The 18,377-nt window shown below is 44.1% G+C and overlaps 1 protein-coding gene across 4 annotated transcripts; it reads left to right on the forward strand.

The window, feature by feature from the left end:
• Nucleotides 1-2,458: 2,458 nt before the first annotated feature.
• AGT (angiotensinogen) lies at nt 2,459-14,136 on the forward strand. 4 transcript variants are annotated; one of them, XM_058802028.1, is made up of 5 exons: nt 2,459-2,583; nt 8,088-8,901; nt 11,171-11,435; nt 11,875-12,019; nt 12,470-14,136. In XM_058802028.1, exons 2-5 carry the CDS (start codon nt 8,115-8,117, stop codon nt 12,659-12,661), a joined length of 1,389 nt encoding a protein of 462 aa, XP_058658011.1. In that variant the 5' UTR covers nt 2,459-2,583; nt 8,088-8,114; the 3' UTR covers nt 12,662-14,136. The 4 variants fall into 4 exon arrangements, with proteins under 4 accessions (XP_058658011.1, XP_058658013.1, XP_058658012.1 ...); XM_058802030.1 differs by having other exon boundaries at nt 2,548-2,583; nt 8,091-8,901; XM_058802029.1 differs by lacking the exon at nt 2,459-2,583 and adding an exon at nt 5,634-5,744.
• Nucleotides 14,137-18,377: the final 4,241 nt, after the last annotated feature.

An 18,377-nucleotide genomic window follows, 5' to 3' on the forward strand; every position in this document is an offset into this window, starting at 1 on the left:
TCCAGGCAGACACGCTGTTTTCCTCCACCCCAGCACAGGAACGGCACATGTGATCCTTGGGGTTTATGGGAGCCAAGTTACCAAGTTTTCCATTGCTCCTTGCTGTGAGAACCCATGGCAGAAGCAGGATAATCCCTCTCTTTCATCATCTGTACTTTGAATGTTATTATTGAAAAGCATTTTTGCAATCCTCTTTACACAAAAAATTGGGCAAGCTGAGTACATCTCTCATGCTCATCAGAAGCTTTCACAGAAAAGTGAGAGGGGCAGAGGTCAGGCATACAGAGAAAACACAGGAAAAATCACATGCAAACCTATTCCTGTTTTATTAAAACAGCTAAAAAAATATTACTTTGCACTCCCTTTCCCCACTAGAGACAGAAAAAATAAACAAATAAAATCAGGCCCATGGCAGCTTGCCACAATTCTCACAGAATGGGAGGAAAATTGGTTTACCAAAGTATAGAAACTTTCCAGAGTGGTACTCCTTTCCTACTTATTCACTCTGGAAAAAGTCACTAAATACTCTGTCTGCAGCTGAAGTTAGAACAGAGCCCATAAGTGTGGCAGGGGACAGAGACACATTTTAGACCCCAATGCAGTAACTCTGCCACAGTTTGTGCATGTACCCTGATTAAAAGAGAAAAAACCTGAAACACAGCTAATTAGTATGAAGAGCCTACCCACAGTTTTTGAAAATCATTAATATTTTCCATGGTTTATGTTGATTTTGAAGAGTTATCAGCATGTTCCTAAATGCTCTGTGCACAGTAACAATGGTGAGGCTGAGGGTCGGGTTTGCTGGGTGTGTTGTTTCTTTAGTGTAGCACTACTGAAAGAGTATTTTCAGTCTGTGCTGCAAAATGAACCAGCATAAGCTGGCCTCCGCTCAGACATCTCTATTTCCACAGCAAGTTGAAGACAGTCCCTTGGAGAGAAGCATGAGAGATGCTGGATCAAGCAAAATTCATGACAGCTATCCGTCTGGGGGTTTCCCGAGTTAGCAATCTCATCTGGACCATTATGTTCTGCAGCAATGGCCATACCCTCTGTTAATTCATTTAATTGCTCTTTGCACCAAGACCTTTGGTCTCTGCAGCATCCTGTGGCAGTGTCTCCCACAGTTCTAGCATGCAAAAGGGTTCGTCCTTTATATCTGCAGACTGATAATTTTACTGGAAATGCACTGATTCTGGCAATATTACAAAAGAGTTATTCAAGACTTTCTGTTCACCTTTAGCATTTTATGTTTATACTTCCCATACCAGTGGATTCTCTACCTAATTGGAATGTCCTGGTCTCTGTAGGCACTCTACTGCTCCACAAAGCTTTTTTCCTGGCTGTCTCACAATCAATCATTCTTCCATCCCCACAACTGACTGCCACACCTGGGGTGACCTCTGCAGCAGCTGATGAAGCAATAGTCCCCAGTCTTCCTTTTGTCAGGTGCTCCCACACAGGCATTCTCTTTTGCCTTTCCTCCCAGTCCTTTTCCCAGGACTTTCCCTTGTTAAGACTCCAGGCTGTGTTTCCTTACCAAAACGGAGAGAGGGAACGTTGTGAATGTTGATGGGATGTAGATGTTCACTATTACCCATGTCAACTTGCAGGCTGCATAAACAAACTGTTTGTGGCCTGTTTCTCACTCAAGGCTTTTAGGCTTAATAAGAGAAACCCTCCAATTTAGTAATGAGTTATATATACCATGTACATGCTATTATGTCTTAATTAGTCATGCATATATTAATTCCTATGTATGTCAGATGTGCCAGCTCAGGTTAGGAAGACGTCATGTGAAGGTCTGTGGTCTGAGCTTGTGAGCAGAGTAATTTATTATCCCTCCTCCAGGTTTGCTGCCCCACAGGAGACAAGAGCATCATCACAGGAGTACATCTGGCCCTTTTGAGTTCAGGTCTCGGAGCAAAATTCGGGAAAGCTGGAAAACAAACAGAATGAAACAGAATAAAATATTTACTATTGTCTCCACACAAAGTGCTGAATTTTATACAGCTTTTCCCAGAACAATTCAGATCAATGAAAACGCTTTTTGACAAAGTGGAGACACAATGTTCTTCTGCAAAAGAATAGCTGCCTGGTCGATCAGTCAAAACTTTATCTTGGACAAAAACATTTTCCCATTCAAGGCTGGATTACATGCTGCTGTCTATAGGGTTAGTGTTCTTTTGCCAGGGTTTAAATTTCTGAAGCTTTTTGGGCAGTATTTGCATGAAGAAGTGCTGGAGCACCACCACCAAGAATTTTTTTGTGGGGCAGGGGAGAGCTTCCACATTAGCACTTCACAGCAGTGAGGCTGACCAGGAGATATGATCCCTGGGATGGCTGCAAGGAATGCCATAACTGCAGCACCAGTGTTTTTCCACCCCTTTGCTCCCTCTCAGCAGCTACCATGAATAACAAGCAGGAAAAACAGAGGCAGGTTTTGAAGAGAAATGAGGGCACTGGTGGTGGGGAGGGGGCGGGCCCGGCTTATGCAAGAGTGGGTATAAGAGGGGGAGCCGAGTGCCCCTCCAAAATCCGAGAGTGGGGCAGAAGGAGAGCGCACACCTCACCGCTGAACAACAGGTTTGAGAGCTCTGTGTTTCTTTGTGCCTTTGCTGTGGCTGCTGCAGCGAGAAATTCATTAGAAAACGTGTGGGCCACAGGCTTATTTTGGATGGGGGATGCTTGTAGAGCAGCCTTGCTTTCACCTTCTTGGGTTCCTTGCTGCCAGAAATCTTTTTGCACAAATTTGGTCCAGTGCAAGTTCTCTGGCACAACTCTCTTTGAGGGGCAAAATCCTTGGATGCCGGACCTGAAGGGCAGGATAGAGACTCTGCTTTTTAAAGTCAAAGCTCTATCTTTAAGAACACTCCCATTCCTAAAACCATGGCAACCCAACAAAAAAAGCCTGACAACAGAGTCCACATATAGTAAATGGAATAATGCTCATGCACTCCTGCTTAAAAATGTCTTGGAAGTAAAATTAAAGACTAACTGTAGTTAAGTACTACTAGGATAAAACATGTTGCAGGTGTGGCAGGATATGTTCTTTGTAATCTGAAACCTTCTCCTTTAGAAGAATGTGTTAAAAGATAAAAGACAAAGATCTAAGAAGTGTGCTGGTGTGTGATGCATCTTAATAGGGAAATATTAATTGAGTGAGCAAGTACAAGTGACTGGCAAATGAGGGGCAGCGCTGTATCTGAGGTTTGCAGTAGTGCATGAACATAAGGTGAAATCAAAGGTTCTTCCTCATTACTGGGGCCAGCCCAATTCCCAGTGGCCCAAAGCAAGAGGAGGACTGTGGTGAAAACAGCACATTGAACATTTCCTGGTGAAACTTCTTTTTCTGGAGAAAGCTGGGTATTTTAATGGGATTACTTTATTGATGTTGGGGCAAGGGTGGGGGGCAAAAGATAGACTTCTGTGTTCCTCAGAGACACTGACCATTTTTTTATCGACAGAAAACAATAGAGCTGAGTGCACAAACACCAAAATACACCCAAGGATCAACTTGGCTGGAAACCCCAAGAACATTCAACTAAACTGAACTTTCTTTATGTGGCAGAGCCCCCAGACTCACATGCTAGATTTGTTGTTCAGGTGACTCCTGCTCCTTTGCTTCTTTGGGGCAGCATCCCCTGCAGCCAGGGCTGCCTGTTTAGGGCTGGTACTTACAGTACAAGGAGACCAACAGCTGCAGCATGGCTTGGTCATGACCTTCAGGGGAGCTGGAAGCAGGAGATAGCCAAACAACAACACTGTCTGGATGCTACAGAACAAAGAAAGGCAGAATGATCTAAGGAAAAAGTACAGTGGGTGAGGGGGTTTGTGATTTCCATTTTCAGTGTTTATTATCCACAGCAAACATGTAAGTCTGACAGCTGTACTGTAAGTTATTAACATCACTTGTAGCATATTAGCCAAAGTTAGTAATTATTTTTAATAAGGATACTTTTCAGAGTTTTATGGAATACAAGGTGCCCTTCCATGAAACATCTTTCATTTGTGTGTCCTTGATACAGAGAGTACTGGGATGGGTTTTCTTTTTACCTGTGCTCCAGCCTCATCTAGAGGGATGCAGCAGACCAGCTCTAGCTCATAGGCTCAGCATGGTCTGGCCATTTGTGTGCTCTGCTGGTGCCTGCTTAGTGCCTCGAGGGGGACCCACATGGGGGGTGTGCAGGAGATACAGATTTGGGCTGTGCTCACATCCCACCTGCAGCTCCACTGGCCTCTGAGGGACCAGCTGGCTCCCTGCTCTGCCTGTGGGAAGGAGTCTCCAGGGTGGAGGGGAAAGAAGGGGGACCTGAAACCTAACTTGATCTCTTAGCATTTAGCTGAGCAATATGCATTTTTCATCCTCCTCCCTTTGCCTGTATTCTTTATTCAGCTAGAAGCTGTCTGGAGATGGTACAAATGCTCAGGAATTGTGCTGTGGGCAGATGCTTCCTCACCTGAGATGTTCAGGCAGCAAGAGGACAAAACACCTTGAATGTTTCAAGCTGTTTGTTTAAGCCTTCAGTGCATGTTATACAAGCCTGGGCTCAGAACCACTTTTGGACTTCATTATAGTGAAGGTAATCAGATTGTTTAAATGAAAAGCAGGACTGCAGAGACAAAAATTTCTCATCTCTTTGGCGTTAGGCACTTGGCATACAGCCCTTGGGCTGGCAGGACTCAGCTGTCCCTGTCTCCACCTTCATCTCCACCAGCTCCAGCTGCCCAGGCACAACATCCCCCTCTCAACACGCAGCTGGGCACTGCAGTCCAAATCATGCCTGACTGGCTCTCTAAAATCAAAGCACAGATGATAAATCAGCCCTACTCCTGTTAGAGCTATGGGATTTTAATTACTAAGAATAAAGGGCACTGAACATGACCCAGTCTAACCAATTGCATTTATCCCTACCTTGATTCACTGTTTACGTGCTTAAATAGGAAGAAGGGGCACATCAAAATTGAAAGATTGTTTCAAAAGCAGCACAAAGATTTGCAAATCCCAACCCCTTTTCCCAAACAAGACTTGAGAGGCTGACACTGGGATGGATGAAGTCTTTGTGATCCAGCTCTGGCCATCTCCCCTATCGGGTTTTCATCTTCTCCATTTCAACACTTCTTGTTCAAGAGGAGAAAGAACAAAGCCTTGACATTCTGAACAGTTCAAGAGGAAAAGAAGGGGTAAAAATTGAGAGCTTAATCACTTTATTCTGCAGTAGCATACATGTCTCACACACTGGTGGGTCCCCAGGCTGCAAGTAGAGATTAAAGGCAATTTATCTGTGAAGTCAAAAATCTGATCACTGTGCAACAAATCCAAAAATCCAACTGTACAACAAATATAAGTACAAAGAAATCTGCATTCCTTTCAGTCTGCCAAAAATGAGGTCTTTCCTATGATCAGTTATTCTGTGTAGCAAAAAGGCCTATGTCTGCCTTGGTAAATGTGTAACTGCAGGCTACACAGGTGTGCTGGGTCTGGCTAAAGGTTGTGTATCCATCCATCCCTGGAACTTTCTATTCAGCCGGTGTTGAGCCGGGCTCAGGTCTCATTGGCCCGAGGTAAGTCCTGTCAGCCCCAGGCTGTGATGTAAAGCAGCTTTGCGCAATGCCCACAGCAGCCGCCCAGAAAGGGCAGAATTCCACCGCAGCCCCACCGCCCCGGGGGGAGAGGTGTGTGAGGAGCTCGCCTGAGGGACAGCAGCTTGGAGGGGCAACAAAGGGGCGACACCCCCAGGACAGAGGCGAGTACCCGCTCTTACTGCATTTGCTTTGAATGCTGCTTCTCCAGCTCAGGTGTTGATGCTTTCCCAAAGATCTTGGGGCTCTCTTCTTTAGCCAAACAAACCACGCTGACTTTCCACAGATGGGGCTTAGGGTAAGTGCTTGGCAGTGAGAGCTGCTCCTCTTGCTTCTGCTCATGGAACAAAAGCTGAACAGAGCTGGGAGCTCAGGCATGCCAGAGAGAAGTGACCACTGGTTGCCAACGGTGCCTAATGGCACAGCCTGCCTGGGTGGCACAGGGTCACCCTCCCTGCTGTGCAGGAAAGATTAAGTAATGCCTCTAAAGAATTGTATGATGGAGAGAACACTGTGGGAAGGGAATTCCTTCTAATTTGTGGCTTTTTGGTTTGTTTTCCTGAGCATGCCAATGTGAAAAAATACATTGGGGAGTCTAGAAATCCACTAGCACAGTGGCTGGGCTAACTGTGCAAGTGAAGCTGGGAAGACACTTTCCAAGATAATTTTTTAGTCAGTCCCAAGCAGTGAATATGCTCTGTCATGTATGTCACATCCTACCAGTGGGGTTGGGGAGGTGAAGAAGAGCCAGGAGCAGAGGGGACAGCAGCACGGCTGTGCTGCCCACACAGTAATTCAGAGGATGAGGTGGGAGATAATGGGGAAGAACAATCCTTGAGTGAAGGCACAGGGACAGAAATCTACAACAGATCCTCCTCTGCATGCCTCTGAGGACTAAATAATTTCAGGCCTGGCATTCAGTAGGAAGACAGACAACCTGAGTGACCATCACAAGAACATAAACTTCATTTGCAAACCCAGCTGTTAGATAGGAGCCTACAGCCTGGGAATGCAGATATCCATGTTAGCAGGCAGACATACTTGGCAAGGTATGTCTAGTTACCAAGCACATCTCAGTTTTTGTAGAGTGGTGGTACTACAAACTGGGATATCATTAGGCATGAAATACTTGGGGACTCCTCAGGGGAAAGAATATGGTTATAAATTGTGAATTAGGCTGGGAAGGGGCCACGTCTCGAATAGCTGGATTTAAACACAAGGACTTTCACCCTGTGTAAAGTGTTAGTGAGACAGACAATGCTCCGTGTCCTCCTGAAGGACTGGTGTGACTCAAAAAGCCTTGGAGGAAGAAAGCAGAGAGTGGGGCTTGGGTACTGGCAAGGCTGATAGTATTTTGCCCATCCAATGAGCTCTGCAGAACTTGAAATGGATAAAAGAGGGTGAACAAAGCTACAATAAACAAGGAATTACTACTAAAATAAAAATACAGCTCTGAATAACAGCATTTTGGCTGATGATATGTGTTACAGATGCATAATTTTCAACACATTTCAATGTGGATTTCAAATACACAGATAAACAGTCATATATTAGAAATCCAAGAAAGGTGCAGCAGAGCTATTAGTTACCAAAAAAGTTTGATATAAGAGAGAATCCTAAAAATATAAAATTTTTCAGTGGGTATAATTTGTCTCTGTGTGTGTGTGTGTATGTCCATGACATTCTCAATGCCCTTGCATTCTTTGTGCTAAAACACCAGTGACATCCACATAAAGTAAAATTCTCTGCTTCTTGTCAGGAAAAACAAGAGCAGCAAGTGGTCTTTTACCTCAGGAGAAGACTGCCTGCACAGCTGAGTAAAACTCAGCCTAGCCCTTCTAACTCTGTATTCAGACATAGAAGGTGCAATGAAAAATGTTTTCAGTGTGAGCACATTTGTATAAGGGAGCCTGGAGTGTGTTTGCCTCGAAGCTAGAATGAATGTTTGCACTGGGCTATGAAAACATAACGTGCTCCGCTAGTGCCAAGTATTTTGCTGACTAGACATCCATTACTGACCAGACATACATTCTGTGTTTGGACCTTAAGAGAACTGGTTTCCAAACCTACTCCCTGCACAACAGCAGGCACATTGCTTAGCCTGTCTGTGTGTCAGCAAGGCTCAGTGCAGCAGTTTGCTGAGATGGCTCTGACCAGCTCCCAGAACAAATGTTGTTGCATTTGTTGCCAAACAAGGCTTTGCAGAAATAGCATGCTCTAGTTTGAGGCATAACCAGCATCCACTACCATTCCCATGATAAATCCTTAGAGTACTGCAGTGGGTAATGGAGTCACATCTGTGCCCCCATTTCCCACCTGCTGCCATTGAAACTGGTGTTTGTCTCATCCGAGGCTTTCTGGCAGCAGAGTCAGACCAAACACCACTAAATACTAAAATCCCCACCTTTGTAACTCCAACACAGCAGTAGCACCTCACCCTGCGATTAAGAGAAACTGTACTTGAAACAGACTGACCACTCTCCTTTCCTCCTAATTTTTCCTTTCAGCAGACACGGTGGAGGCAATTTTCCAACATGAATCTGGTAGCAGATCTTCTCTGCTTGTTGGCTTGCCTTACTCTGGTGACGTGTGACCGGGTCTACGTCCACCCTTTCAATTTGTTTTCTTTCAATGAGAGTGACTGTGAAAAGCTGGAAAAATTGGTTCAGGAGGGAAAGACTGTTGTCCCTGTCTCCATTGAGTCCCAAACCACACCCGAATATGAAGGTGGCGTGAATGACAACGAGTTGGAAGCCCCAAGCCTCAGCACCTGGGGGGAGAAGGAGCAGAGCTACCTGAGTGACTTGGTGTACGTCCTGGGAATGCGGTTTTACAGCACGCTGCAGGAAGCGCAGAGGGGCCAAAATGTGCTCCTGTCCCCAACCAGCCTCTACAGCTCCTTGGTGTCATTCTACCTGGGGGCCTCAAACCAGACAGCACTTGATTTGCAGAGTTTGCTGGGATTTGTCCCCCCCTCTGGAAACCCTGACTGCACTTCCACGGCAGTTGGAAGCAATTTCCTCTCCAGCCTGAGGACGATCGAGAGGCTTGTGAAGAGCAGGGACGAGGAGCTGCTCTTTTCAAAGACACTGAGCTTGTTCTGTGCCCCTGGCATAGCCCTCTTCCAGCTGTTCATGGAGCGCTTGCTGCCCAGTGCTGATGCATTCTACGCCCGAGCTGTTGACTTTGCCAATCCAGGCGAGGCAGTGAAACAAATCAATGCCTTTGTGGAGGCCAAGGGCAAGGGCCAGAGCGAGGCCTTGCTGGCAGACGTGGACCCATCCGCCCAGCTGCTCTTTGCCGTGGACGCCCGCCTGGCAGGTACGAGGCAGAACTGCTCCTCTGGGGAACAGGCTGGGGAAGGACAGCAGGACACAAACCCTGCTCCTGGGAAGGAACAAGGTTAGGCCTGGCCAGTGGGGAAAGGGAAAGGCTCAGAAGAAAGGCTGGACCTCTGCTCCCCACCAGTGTGCCAGGGATCCTGCCTGCACTCTGCCATGAGCCAGCAAGGGTGATGGGGAGTGAGGAGGAGGCAGATGGCCTCCAAGAAATTTTCCTTGTCCAGGAAAGGTGTGGAAAGGTGCATAAGAAAGACTTGTGCAGCTTTTCTTGCTGCAAAGGGGCTGCAAGTCATGAGGGGCCTCCAGCAAGATTGATCAGGGTGTAGCTTTAAAGAAAGCCAAAGGAACTGGGGGATGTAGGGCAGAGGTACAGACAAAAAAAAGGTTAAAAAATACAATGGACATGACTCCTCTAGTGGCTATTAAACAGAAGCCTGGAGGCAACATCTGGCTCAGGAAGCACCTGAACATCAGTTACAGAAGCAGGGCACTTATACAAACTTAGAATGAGGCAATCCCTTCATTGCCAAGGGTCATTCTGTGCTGCTGTCCCAGAAATCCTCCTCCACTACAACTGAGCCTCCTCTTCTGAGTGTAGCTGCTTTCCTAGATCCTCCTGACTGAATGCAGTATCAAAGCTGCACACTTCAGACAGCTTGCCTACTTAGGAATGTATTTCAGAACACTTGCAGTGAGCCCCAAGCTCCTGAGTGGGGCTCTGCTGCTAAAGGTGGAGTTGTGGTGCTCAGGAAGCCTTTTTGTGCCTCCATCTTCCCACCTCAAAACTGGATATCGGGTTTTCTTTGCCTTTCATAGCTGCTGTCATTCTCTCAGTGAGCTGTGGGCATCAGCTTTCTCTTCATTGTAAGATCTAGCATAGATATGATACTACAAAAGTAATTGTGTTACACACCTGGGCATGGTGACAAAAGCAGTTTCCTTTAGTAGAATAACTTTTCCTCTTCTTCTGTATTGGAGACTTGTAATTTATATAAGCTTAGAAACACATGTTCAAGGGTTTGCCTCACTGGGTCAGTTCTACTACCTTCTCTCTCAGAAGGTGCATTTGAAATGTTACAGTCCCCACACATGGGATGGACAAAATTGGCTCAAGAACAAATGAATTACACAAACAATTACCTTCTAATAAACACTTTAGCGTTTGGTTTGCCATTTGGTTGTGAAGATGCACCCATGACAGCTGATGCTGCCACACTCCATATCTGACCCTATAGCTGCAGAAAGGATAAAGTACCTTTTTTTTCTCTGAAACATGTTACAAAAGCTCTGAGATGCTATTAGCAGCCATAGCACTGATAAAGTGACAGAAATACATACAAAACAGCAGCTAAATGTTCCAGTGGTCTCAAGTGCTGTTCACTTGCACACGGTTTCTTCACATTTGCAGACTTGCTGCCAAGCAGGGCCTGCCATTTAGAATTCAATGCAGAACATCAGCTGCAAGTTTCACTGAGGGCAGTAGTTTCTTTAGTGTTGAACAGGATTGTCTGCCCAGCTGGGCACAGCATTGATCTGTGGGAGTGAGCAGATAACATGTTGAAATGGAAAGCTGCACAGAAGTAGTGCAAGGTGAGAGCAAGGCCTCTCATAGTTGTGAACTGGGAAAGAAATTTATTTTAAGGTCTAGTAAGTGTTTGAGTATGTCCTTTTTAACCTCCTTGGCTCAACCAACATGTCAGTGCTGTGCTTACAACCTTCCCCACTGCTTTGGTTTGTAAGATGGTGAAGAGTGAGATCTCAGGGAGAGCTTGTGCTGCCTTCCCTCTCCTGAGCCCACCTGGCTGCCTGAGAGTGCTCCTGCAGCACGGGCTGGCCCTGATGGGTGTGCTTCCAAACATGCCATCACTGCACTTGAGGGACAGAGAGGAAACCAAGCTGACCCTCTGCACAGGCCTGTGAGCCCCTAGGGACCATGTGGCTGCCTGGGAGGAAGCAGGCAGTCAAGCAAGCAGAAACACTTTCCTGTCCCCAGGAAAGGCCCCAAAGCCAACAGAAACACAGCAGCTTTAGTCACAGTCCTGGAGGTCATGGCCCCTGTGCTGTGAGCTTGATGCCACCAGAAGGCAGATTAAAAGGAGGAGACATATGACTGCAGTAGCTAAATGTGATTTTATACATGTAGTCCTTCTCTAAGGCACAGTGTGTTCTGAAAAAGCCCAGCTAAGAGGCAGAGGGGAGGAGGGAAGGAAGAGAAGAATCAATTTCTGTTTTCTTGATCTGTTTTTCAGTGAATGTTAAGCAAGCCTTCCTGCTCAAAGAGCCTCAGGAGTTCTGGGTGGATTCAGACACAAAGGTTTTGGTCCCTATGCTGTCCATCACGGGGACATTCAGGTACCAAACCGACGCCAGTGGCGCTTTTTCTGCGGTGGAGGTTCCCCTCAGCCGGACGGCGCTGCTGGTGCTGCTGCAGCCCGTCGGTGGCAGCGACCTGGAGCACCTGGAGTCCCAGGAGAGCTTGCAGACCTCAGCCTGGCTCCAGCACCTGGCCCCAAGGTAGGGAAGGGGCTGGGGCTGGGCACCCTCCCATGGAAGGGATGGATGGCATGGGGTGAGCCACACGGGCCTGCCCCTCACCTGGGGCAGGTGCTGCCAGGGAGGCTGTACTGCTGTGCACAAAGAGAAACTCCTGCACAGCCAGGGGCTCACTTCAAAGGAGCTCCACTTCACGGGATCAGCTTTTTATCTGGGGGTATTTCAAGGAAACAAGCATCCCACCCATGAAGTGGGATCATCTGGGTTTAGCAGCAGACCCTGGGCAAAGTCTGGGTGAGTTCACACTTGGAAACATTAAGAGGCACCCACTGTGTTTGTACCCACACACTGAGCACTTGTTGCCGTTGTCTTCACATGCCCATGCCCCAGGACTGCCCAACCACGACGCTCTCACAGTGAACAATCACTCACTTGCCTCTTTCTCTCCCTCTCTCTGCAGAGAAATTAAATTAAAGCTGCCAGCATTAACACTAGAAGACAGCTCTGATCTACAGGAGCTTCTTGCAGATATGAAAATGCCTGCACTGCTGGGGAAGGGGGCAGACTTCAGTAAGATAAGCAATGCCAGTCTAACAGTTGGAAAGGTACAGTACACATCACTGGCATTAAAAAAAAAGTTTCCTGCACATTTCAGCCTCCTAAACTGAATAAATTTAATTAGAACTAAGCAGTCAGAGCCATGTAGGGGACATGCTTAGTAGGGGACTGAGTATTACATACAGTGTTATGTTTTTGATTTAGTAGGAGAATAATGCTGATAACACAAGAGTTTTAGTTGTTGGCAAGTCGTGGGAGGAATGAGTGAGCAGCTCAGCTGCTGGCTGGGGTTAAACCATGACACAAGAGTAACAGCATGACAGCCCAGCCCAATGTAAAAGCAGTTATCCAGCCTTTGCACGTTATGGACAAGTACTCCCAACATCTTTTTTAAACATCTATGGATACAATGTGTTTCATCATTTACTCAGACTCTCATTTGTCCCATCACGATTGTGCTCTGATGACTCCAGTTACTCATATGTTTTTCCTTACAGGTAATAAATAAAGCCTTTTTCAAACTGGCCAGTGATGGAACAGATCAGCCAGAAGACCCTGCAGCACAGAAGGAAGATGGGGTGTACCTGGATGTAACACTGAATAAGCCATTCCTTTTTGCTGTTTTTGAAAAGCAGTCAAGGGCAATGCTTTTTCTTGGCAGAGTAGTAAACCCTCTGCATGAGGATTAAATACAAACACAGAGGATAAGAAAGGAGTGGAATGATGCACATTTCCCATCACCATTTTCTTATTCATCAGATATTTTAGTGATGATGTTGAGTGCTCTACTTAGCTTTGAGATGAAGCTGTCAGTGTTCAAAATACAGCTTTTTGAAAGCTAACACCTTGCAACATTTCATCCTCGTTCATCTGTTTCATGTGAGGTGACTCACATCCTTGCTCCAGCTTCCATTTTACTTTTTGTATCTCTTTTGCTCCTAGTTCCCTTTTTGGATGCAGTGGGGCAGGGCAGTGTTTCGATGCAAAGCATCAACTTGAAAAAATAGATAAGCAACTTTTACTATAGTATTTTTATTTACTATAGAAAAAGACATATTCATTCTTTAATAAGCTTTTTTAATTGTATAGTCAGTTTTGCATGAGAGACTCCCTTTTACATTACACTGAAGATTATCCACAGGGATTTCTAGCTTCATCAGCAACATTTCCCTCTAAAATGCTGCCAACAGCACAGGCAGGCTCCACTTGTCCCACTGAGACAAGATTTTTCTGCTTTGGAAGCAAAAACATGCTTAGAGGAAGTTCATTCTTTCTGCAGCCCAGATGGATGTGTTCACTTCTTAACACTATGGAAATGCTAAAAATAGGGTTTGGTAGTATTAATGAACTGTGATGGATAAATTCTCAGAGCCTGACAGAATTATCTCTGATTTTTTTAGGAAAAAGATCCCACAAGGTCTACTTTTGCAACACAGTTCCATTTACTGGATTGCTTTATAACCTGTGAGGCATTTCTTACAGCCTTGTAGCAAAGAAGGACATTACTGGTTAGAGTCCAATTCTGTAAACTTTAACATATCCAAACCATATGTTCTTTAAAAATAGCTTTAATGGCAATAATATATATTAGTATAAATAGCGGATGTGGTGCTGCTACTTGTGAATAAAATTATTTCAGCAGTCCAGTCCAACTCTTTAACAGAGTCATAAAAATTTGAAACATTAAAGTGGAACATGAGATTATTAGATGACTCTTTGAAGTGAGGAACTGGGAGACAAACCTTGGTACTAAGGAAAGCCTGGAACAAGGATTTCCACCTCTCATCTCTAGGTTTATTGTTAGCACTAATGGCACTTAAAAATAACTGCAAATCTCTTTGGCGGATCATGCAAGACGTATCCTACAGCGCACAGCAGCTCATTACCATCCACAGTGGCCCAAATGTGTGTCTAAGTAAATGCACTAATGCCAGCAGCTTGGTGTCAGTGATATGGATATGTGACACATCCCTGTAGCTTCATGGAAAATAAATAAAATAACCCCCAAGAATGCTAGGATACAGCATCCATGTATTTATCCATTTATACTGTATGGACTCCAGATGCTCTAACATCTAAATACTGTGCTTGTATTATATACAGAAGCAATTAAGTATGAACATGCAGAGGTAGAAAGATGTAAATAAACTCACTTCCAAGTTTCTTTGCTGCAGTTCAGTTGGGCTTTTTTCCATAAATGAGTTCTGGCTTATTTTGTCCATAAATAAGTTCTGGGTACACTGACGAAGTTAAGGGGAAAATGCCTTTATTCACACATGGGGGCCACATGCTCTGGAACTCCATATCCCTCTTCAGTGGTTACAGGCAGAAAAACAAAACAAACCCATCAAACACACTGTTCAGAAAAGAAATGTTGTGGTGGAGAACACCTCTCCACTGACACCCTGGAGATGAAAAGGAAGAAGAAAAGGACAGAGACAAGGTACTAAAAGTAAACTGACCAGAATAAGGACTGCAAAGAAAGAAGTGCTGGAGCAAATGCTACAACACCAACAAGATAAGCTACCTCACAATGTATACTCTCCTGAGACTTGTTTCTGACATCAATTTTACATGTAAAATTTCATGGCATTTTTTACTCTTCACTCTCCTCCAATTTTACCAAATTCCTCTGTCAGGCACACCATGATGCACATTCCAAGCATCCTAGACACTACTCTCATACTGAGATCCCTAAAGCAATTTACAGCCTAATAATCTAGTGAATGAGCACCTAACATCAGACTCTAAAAGTGGGAGATTTGGAGAAAGAGAACAAAGGCAAAGATGAGCTCTTTAGGTTTCATCAGACAGCACAGTTTATCCCTAAGCATAGCAGAAAATTTACGGAGACAGCATAAAAAACACAACAACTTTTAAGAAATCTATGCACTTTGCTTCCTCATCCCTCCTGGTTTGACCTAGAAAATACGATGGTTGATGGAAAAAAGAGAGCAAATATTCCTTGAGTGGTCCGGCCAAATACACATAGTGCTAGTTATCATTAGACAATGAGGTTAGAACAGTCTGGTCCACTTCTGGTATAACATACCAAGTTGAGAACTCAGTTACCCTTTTAGAGGAAGACATACCACTGCTCTTTCTCTCCTCAATGTTGTAGAAAACCTCTTCCAGCTAAATTCCTTCCAAGATTAGAAAGGCATAGTGAGTTTTCTAAAGGTTCTAGAATGGAAGAAGAAAAAGGCAGAAAATCAGAACTGGATTATTCTCATGAAGTGCACTTCAAAAATTACTTAAGGGATAGAAGAAATAGGATCAGTAGCAGAAGACATCTCCATTTGAGCACTTACATGGTAGATTATCTTCTCAATGATCCACAGTGTTTGAAAATGCTAAAATTCAGTTTACCAAAGTTAATTCACACCTTTCTTTCAATGGTTGAATCACACAAATTCTTAACTGATGCATTATTCCACTGAAAGAAAATTCAATCCTATTCAAGTGAACAAGAATAAAAGATGGGGAACTGACACAGAACCAGTGATACAGACATTTAAAGCAATCATAGGACCATTCAGCAATTTTGATTTGCTACACACTGATATTTCCTGCCCTGAAATTAAAGCTGGTCTGCAATGGAAAAGAACAGAATTCAGCCTAAATCCTCAGAAAGTTGATGAAGACAAGTAGGAAGCATTGTTATTGCAGGAAGATGTGGAAAATCACTTGCAACTCAAGTGTAAGTAATCTCTCTGTGCCTTTTTGGTTTGGTACACAGACTATATCCTTTTCCCCTGCTTTGGAGGATACAACCAAAACTGTTCTATTTTCAATCACTAGTCTGTACAGGTCTCAGAATCTGCTGCTTTGGTGACAGCTGTTGTAGAAATTTAACTGTATAGAGATGCAGTCCTGCTGAAGTGAGCAGTTGCACAGCGCATTTACAATCCTATAATCTCACTCTCAGGCTACAACTTACATGTCCATTTTATAATAAGAAAACATTGCTGAAAACAACAGTAGCTAGAACTAGGATGATGTTTCTACTCCTGACTCTTAAGAAAATTAAGAGGTGTGGGGAGAACATGCTTTCTGTGTTCATCTATTAGAAGCCTAGAAAAATATAACAGGTACGCAAACTCCTTGTTCATAAGCAGTAAGAATTACATCCACTCAGCAGTGTGTGCCTAAGGCTGAGGATTTCCACAGGCCTGAAAGAGACAAACAGATCTGTCATCTGACAAGTTGGTTCACTTTGCTGTGGATGCTCCCTTGATTGTGTATGTGCCATGAACGGAGAGATGCTAAGTAAATTAGAAAAGCCAAATCCTGCTCTCCATTACTCAAGATTGAATGCAAGCACCACCATGTAATTTTAAGCAGCAGGGCTTCTTTCCTCACTGCCTCCCTTCAAAAAATCAGTATTAGAAAAGTCCTAACAGCCACCTTTCCTAATTGCTTCAAAAGCACCATGATATCATGGCTGTGTCTTCTCAACTAAAATGTGATCAGTTTCCAACAGTGAGGAATGAAAGCCCTCAAGCTGTGAAAGGTTTGTTCACTACAGTTTCACTTCACCCAACAGCCATGTGCTACACATGTCCTGTCTCTAAGTACTTGGAAAATTTGCATAATCTGGGCATTATGTCCCAAGCTCTCTAAATGCTTCAGGAAGAAACAGGTATTTTTAATTAATAATGTGGAACTAGAATTCCAGTGTTAACTTTTCACAAGGTAAAAAAAAAAAAAAAAGTAAAAAAAAATCAGAAAAACAAAACACAAAGAAAACCAGGGCATTTTTTGACTTTAAAGCCCTAAATTCAACTCCTACTGTGCCCAGACTGTGCCTGTCCTTCACATGTGAATGAGAAGCATCAATAGGCAGATCTCTCTAGGTTCAAGAAAGCTCTTGGTTACTCCTTCTACCATTTTAAACCCTAGTAACGCTTTCAAATTTCCTGCTAAATAAAGACGCACCTTTCACTGATTTAACTAGGTTGGAAGTTACAAACATTGTACATGTAGGCAGGTAAATTCTAATAGATATATAATAATATATAATATAATACAAATAAGAAATGTGCCAGCCTTGAATAAATTCTAGCTTAGTGAATTAAGTTTGAATTTGAAGGAAAAACAGGTAGTCTGAATGTAGTAACATTTAAGTAAGATACTTGCAGTAAAAATTATTTTAAAAATTAAATTACTTTATGAGTTTTTGTCACGCAGCCCTTCACACCAACATGGTCAGTGAAAAAAACACATCAGTTAAATGAAAACATTCAAAACCCAAACAATAGCTAAGCATATCCCATGATGAAGGAGCAAAGCAGCAATGAGAAATAGCACAATTGTGTTCCTGAGAGCACTTTATCCAGCTCTGCCTAGGGTTAGAGACAGGCCTAGGGTTAGGGTTCCGAAAATGACCAAGCCCAGAGCTCCAAGCACACTGCAGCTGCAAAAGGCATGCCAAGGGGAACACAGAACTGCCACAACATGGCTCTCTCCACAGCTTTCTCCTTTGAACCAGCCTTAGACCAAGGCTGCTCTCCCAGGAGAGCAGGAATAACACTTGGAAGTTTTTGACAACCTGTAAAGAGTTAAAGCACTGCCAAGGCCACAGACAGAAGTTTCCATAAGAAAAGCCACTACAGCAGGAACTGGAGGTAAGCACAGAATAGAGGAATTGTGACAGGAAGGCGCTGATTCCAGACCTGTCACCAGTGAGATCTGGTTAGCACGTTCTGGTTAATGCATCCAGACAAAAATTCTCTGGCAAACTGTGGGAGAGAAAGCCAGTGCTCATACTCATATCACTGTTCAAAATCACCCTAAGTTATGGGACAGATGGAGTCTGTGACCACCAACAACCCTGATGTGCGCCCAGATCATTTCTGGGGCTTCCCACCAGAGGACTGCACATGATTCACAGTGATAACAACAACAGTGTAGAACTCACCCTCAGGGGAGATACCAGGGCATTCCCACCTGAATCAGAACAGTGGGTACGAACCCACTGAACCCATGTATGAACCCTCTTTGTTTCATGGCCTTCCCCCACCCCTGATGGATCATGACTGTGACCATTACTTTGACCAACAAACAACTGAAATGGCAACAATCAAGTCTTGTTGTGGGATCCATGGATGGTGATGTCTTTCATCTCTACTATGTACTCATACATTTTTTCTTTCTTTTCCTTATATATATTCTTAAATGATATCTTTTATATTAAATGATATAGTTACATATTAAATGATATTACTTTCATATTGTTCTATTTCTATAGACAATCATCAAAACGGCTACATACCTTTCCTTCACTGCAACCAAACTGCTCTAAAATAAACCAGATAGATAGATAGATAGATACAGCTCTAAGTGTATATATAGATATATAAACTCCTTCCACTCTGATCATGGGTTCAGTTAACAAGAACCTCA

This window comes from Ammospiza caudacuta, chromosome 3 (assembly GCF_027887145.1).
Source record: "Ammospiza caudacuta isolate bAmmCau1 chromosome 3, bAmmCau1.pri, whole genome shotgun sequence".
Taxonomy (NCBI): Eukaryota; Metazoa; Chordata; class Aves; order Passeriformes; family Passerellidae; genus Ammospiza; species Ammospiza caudacuta.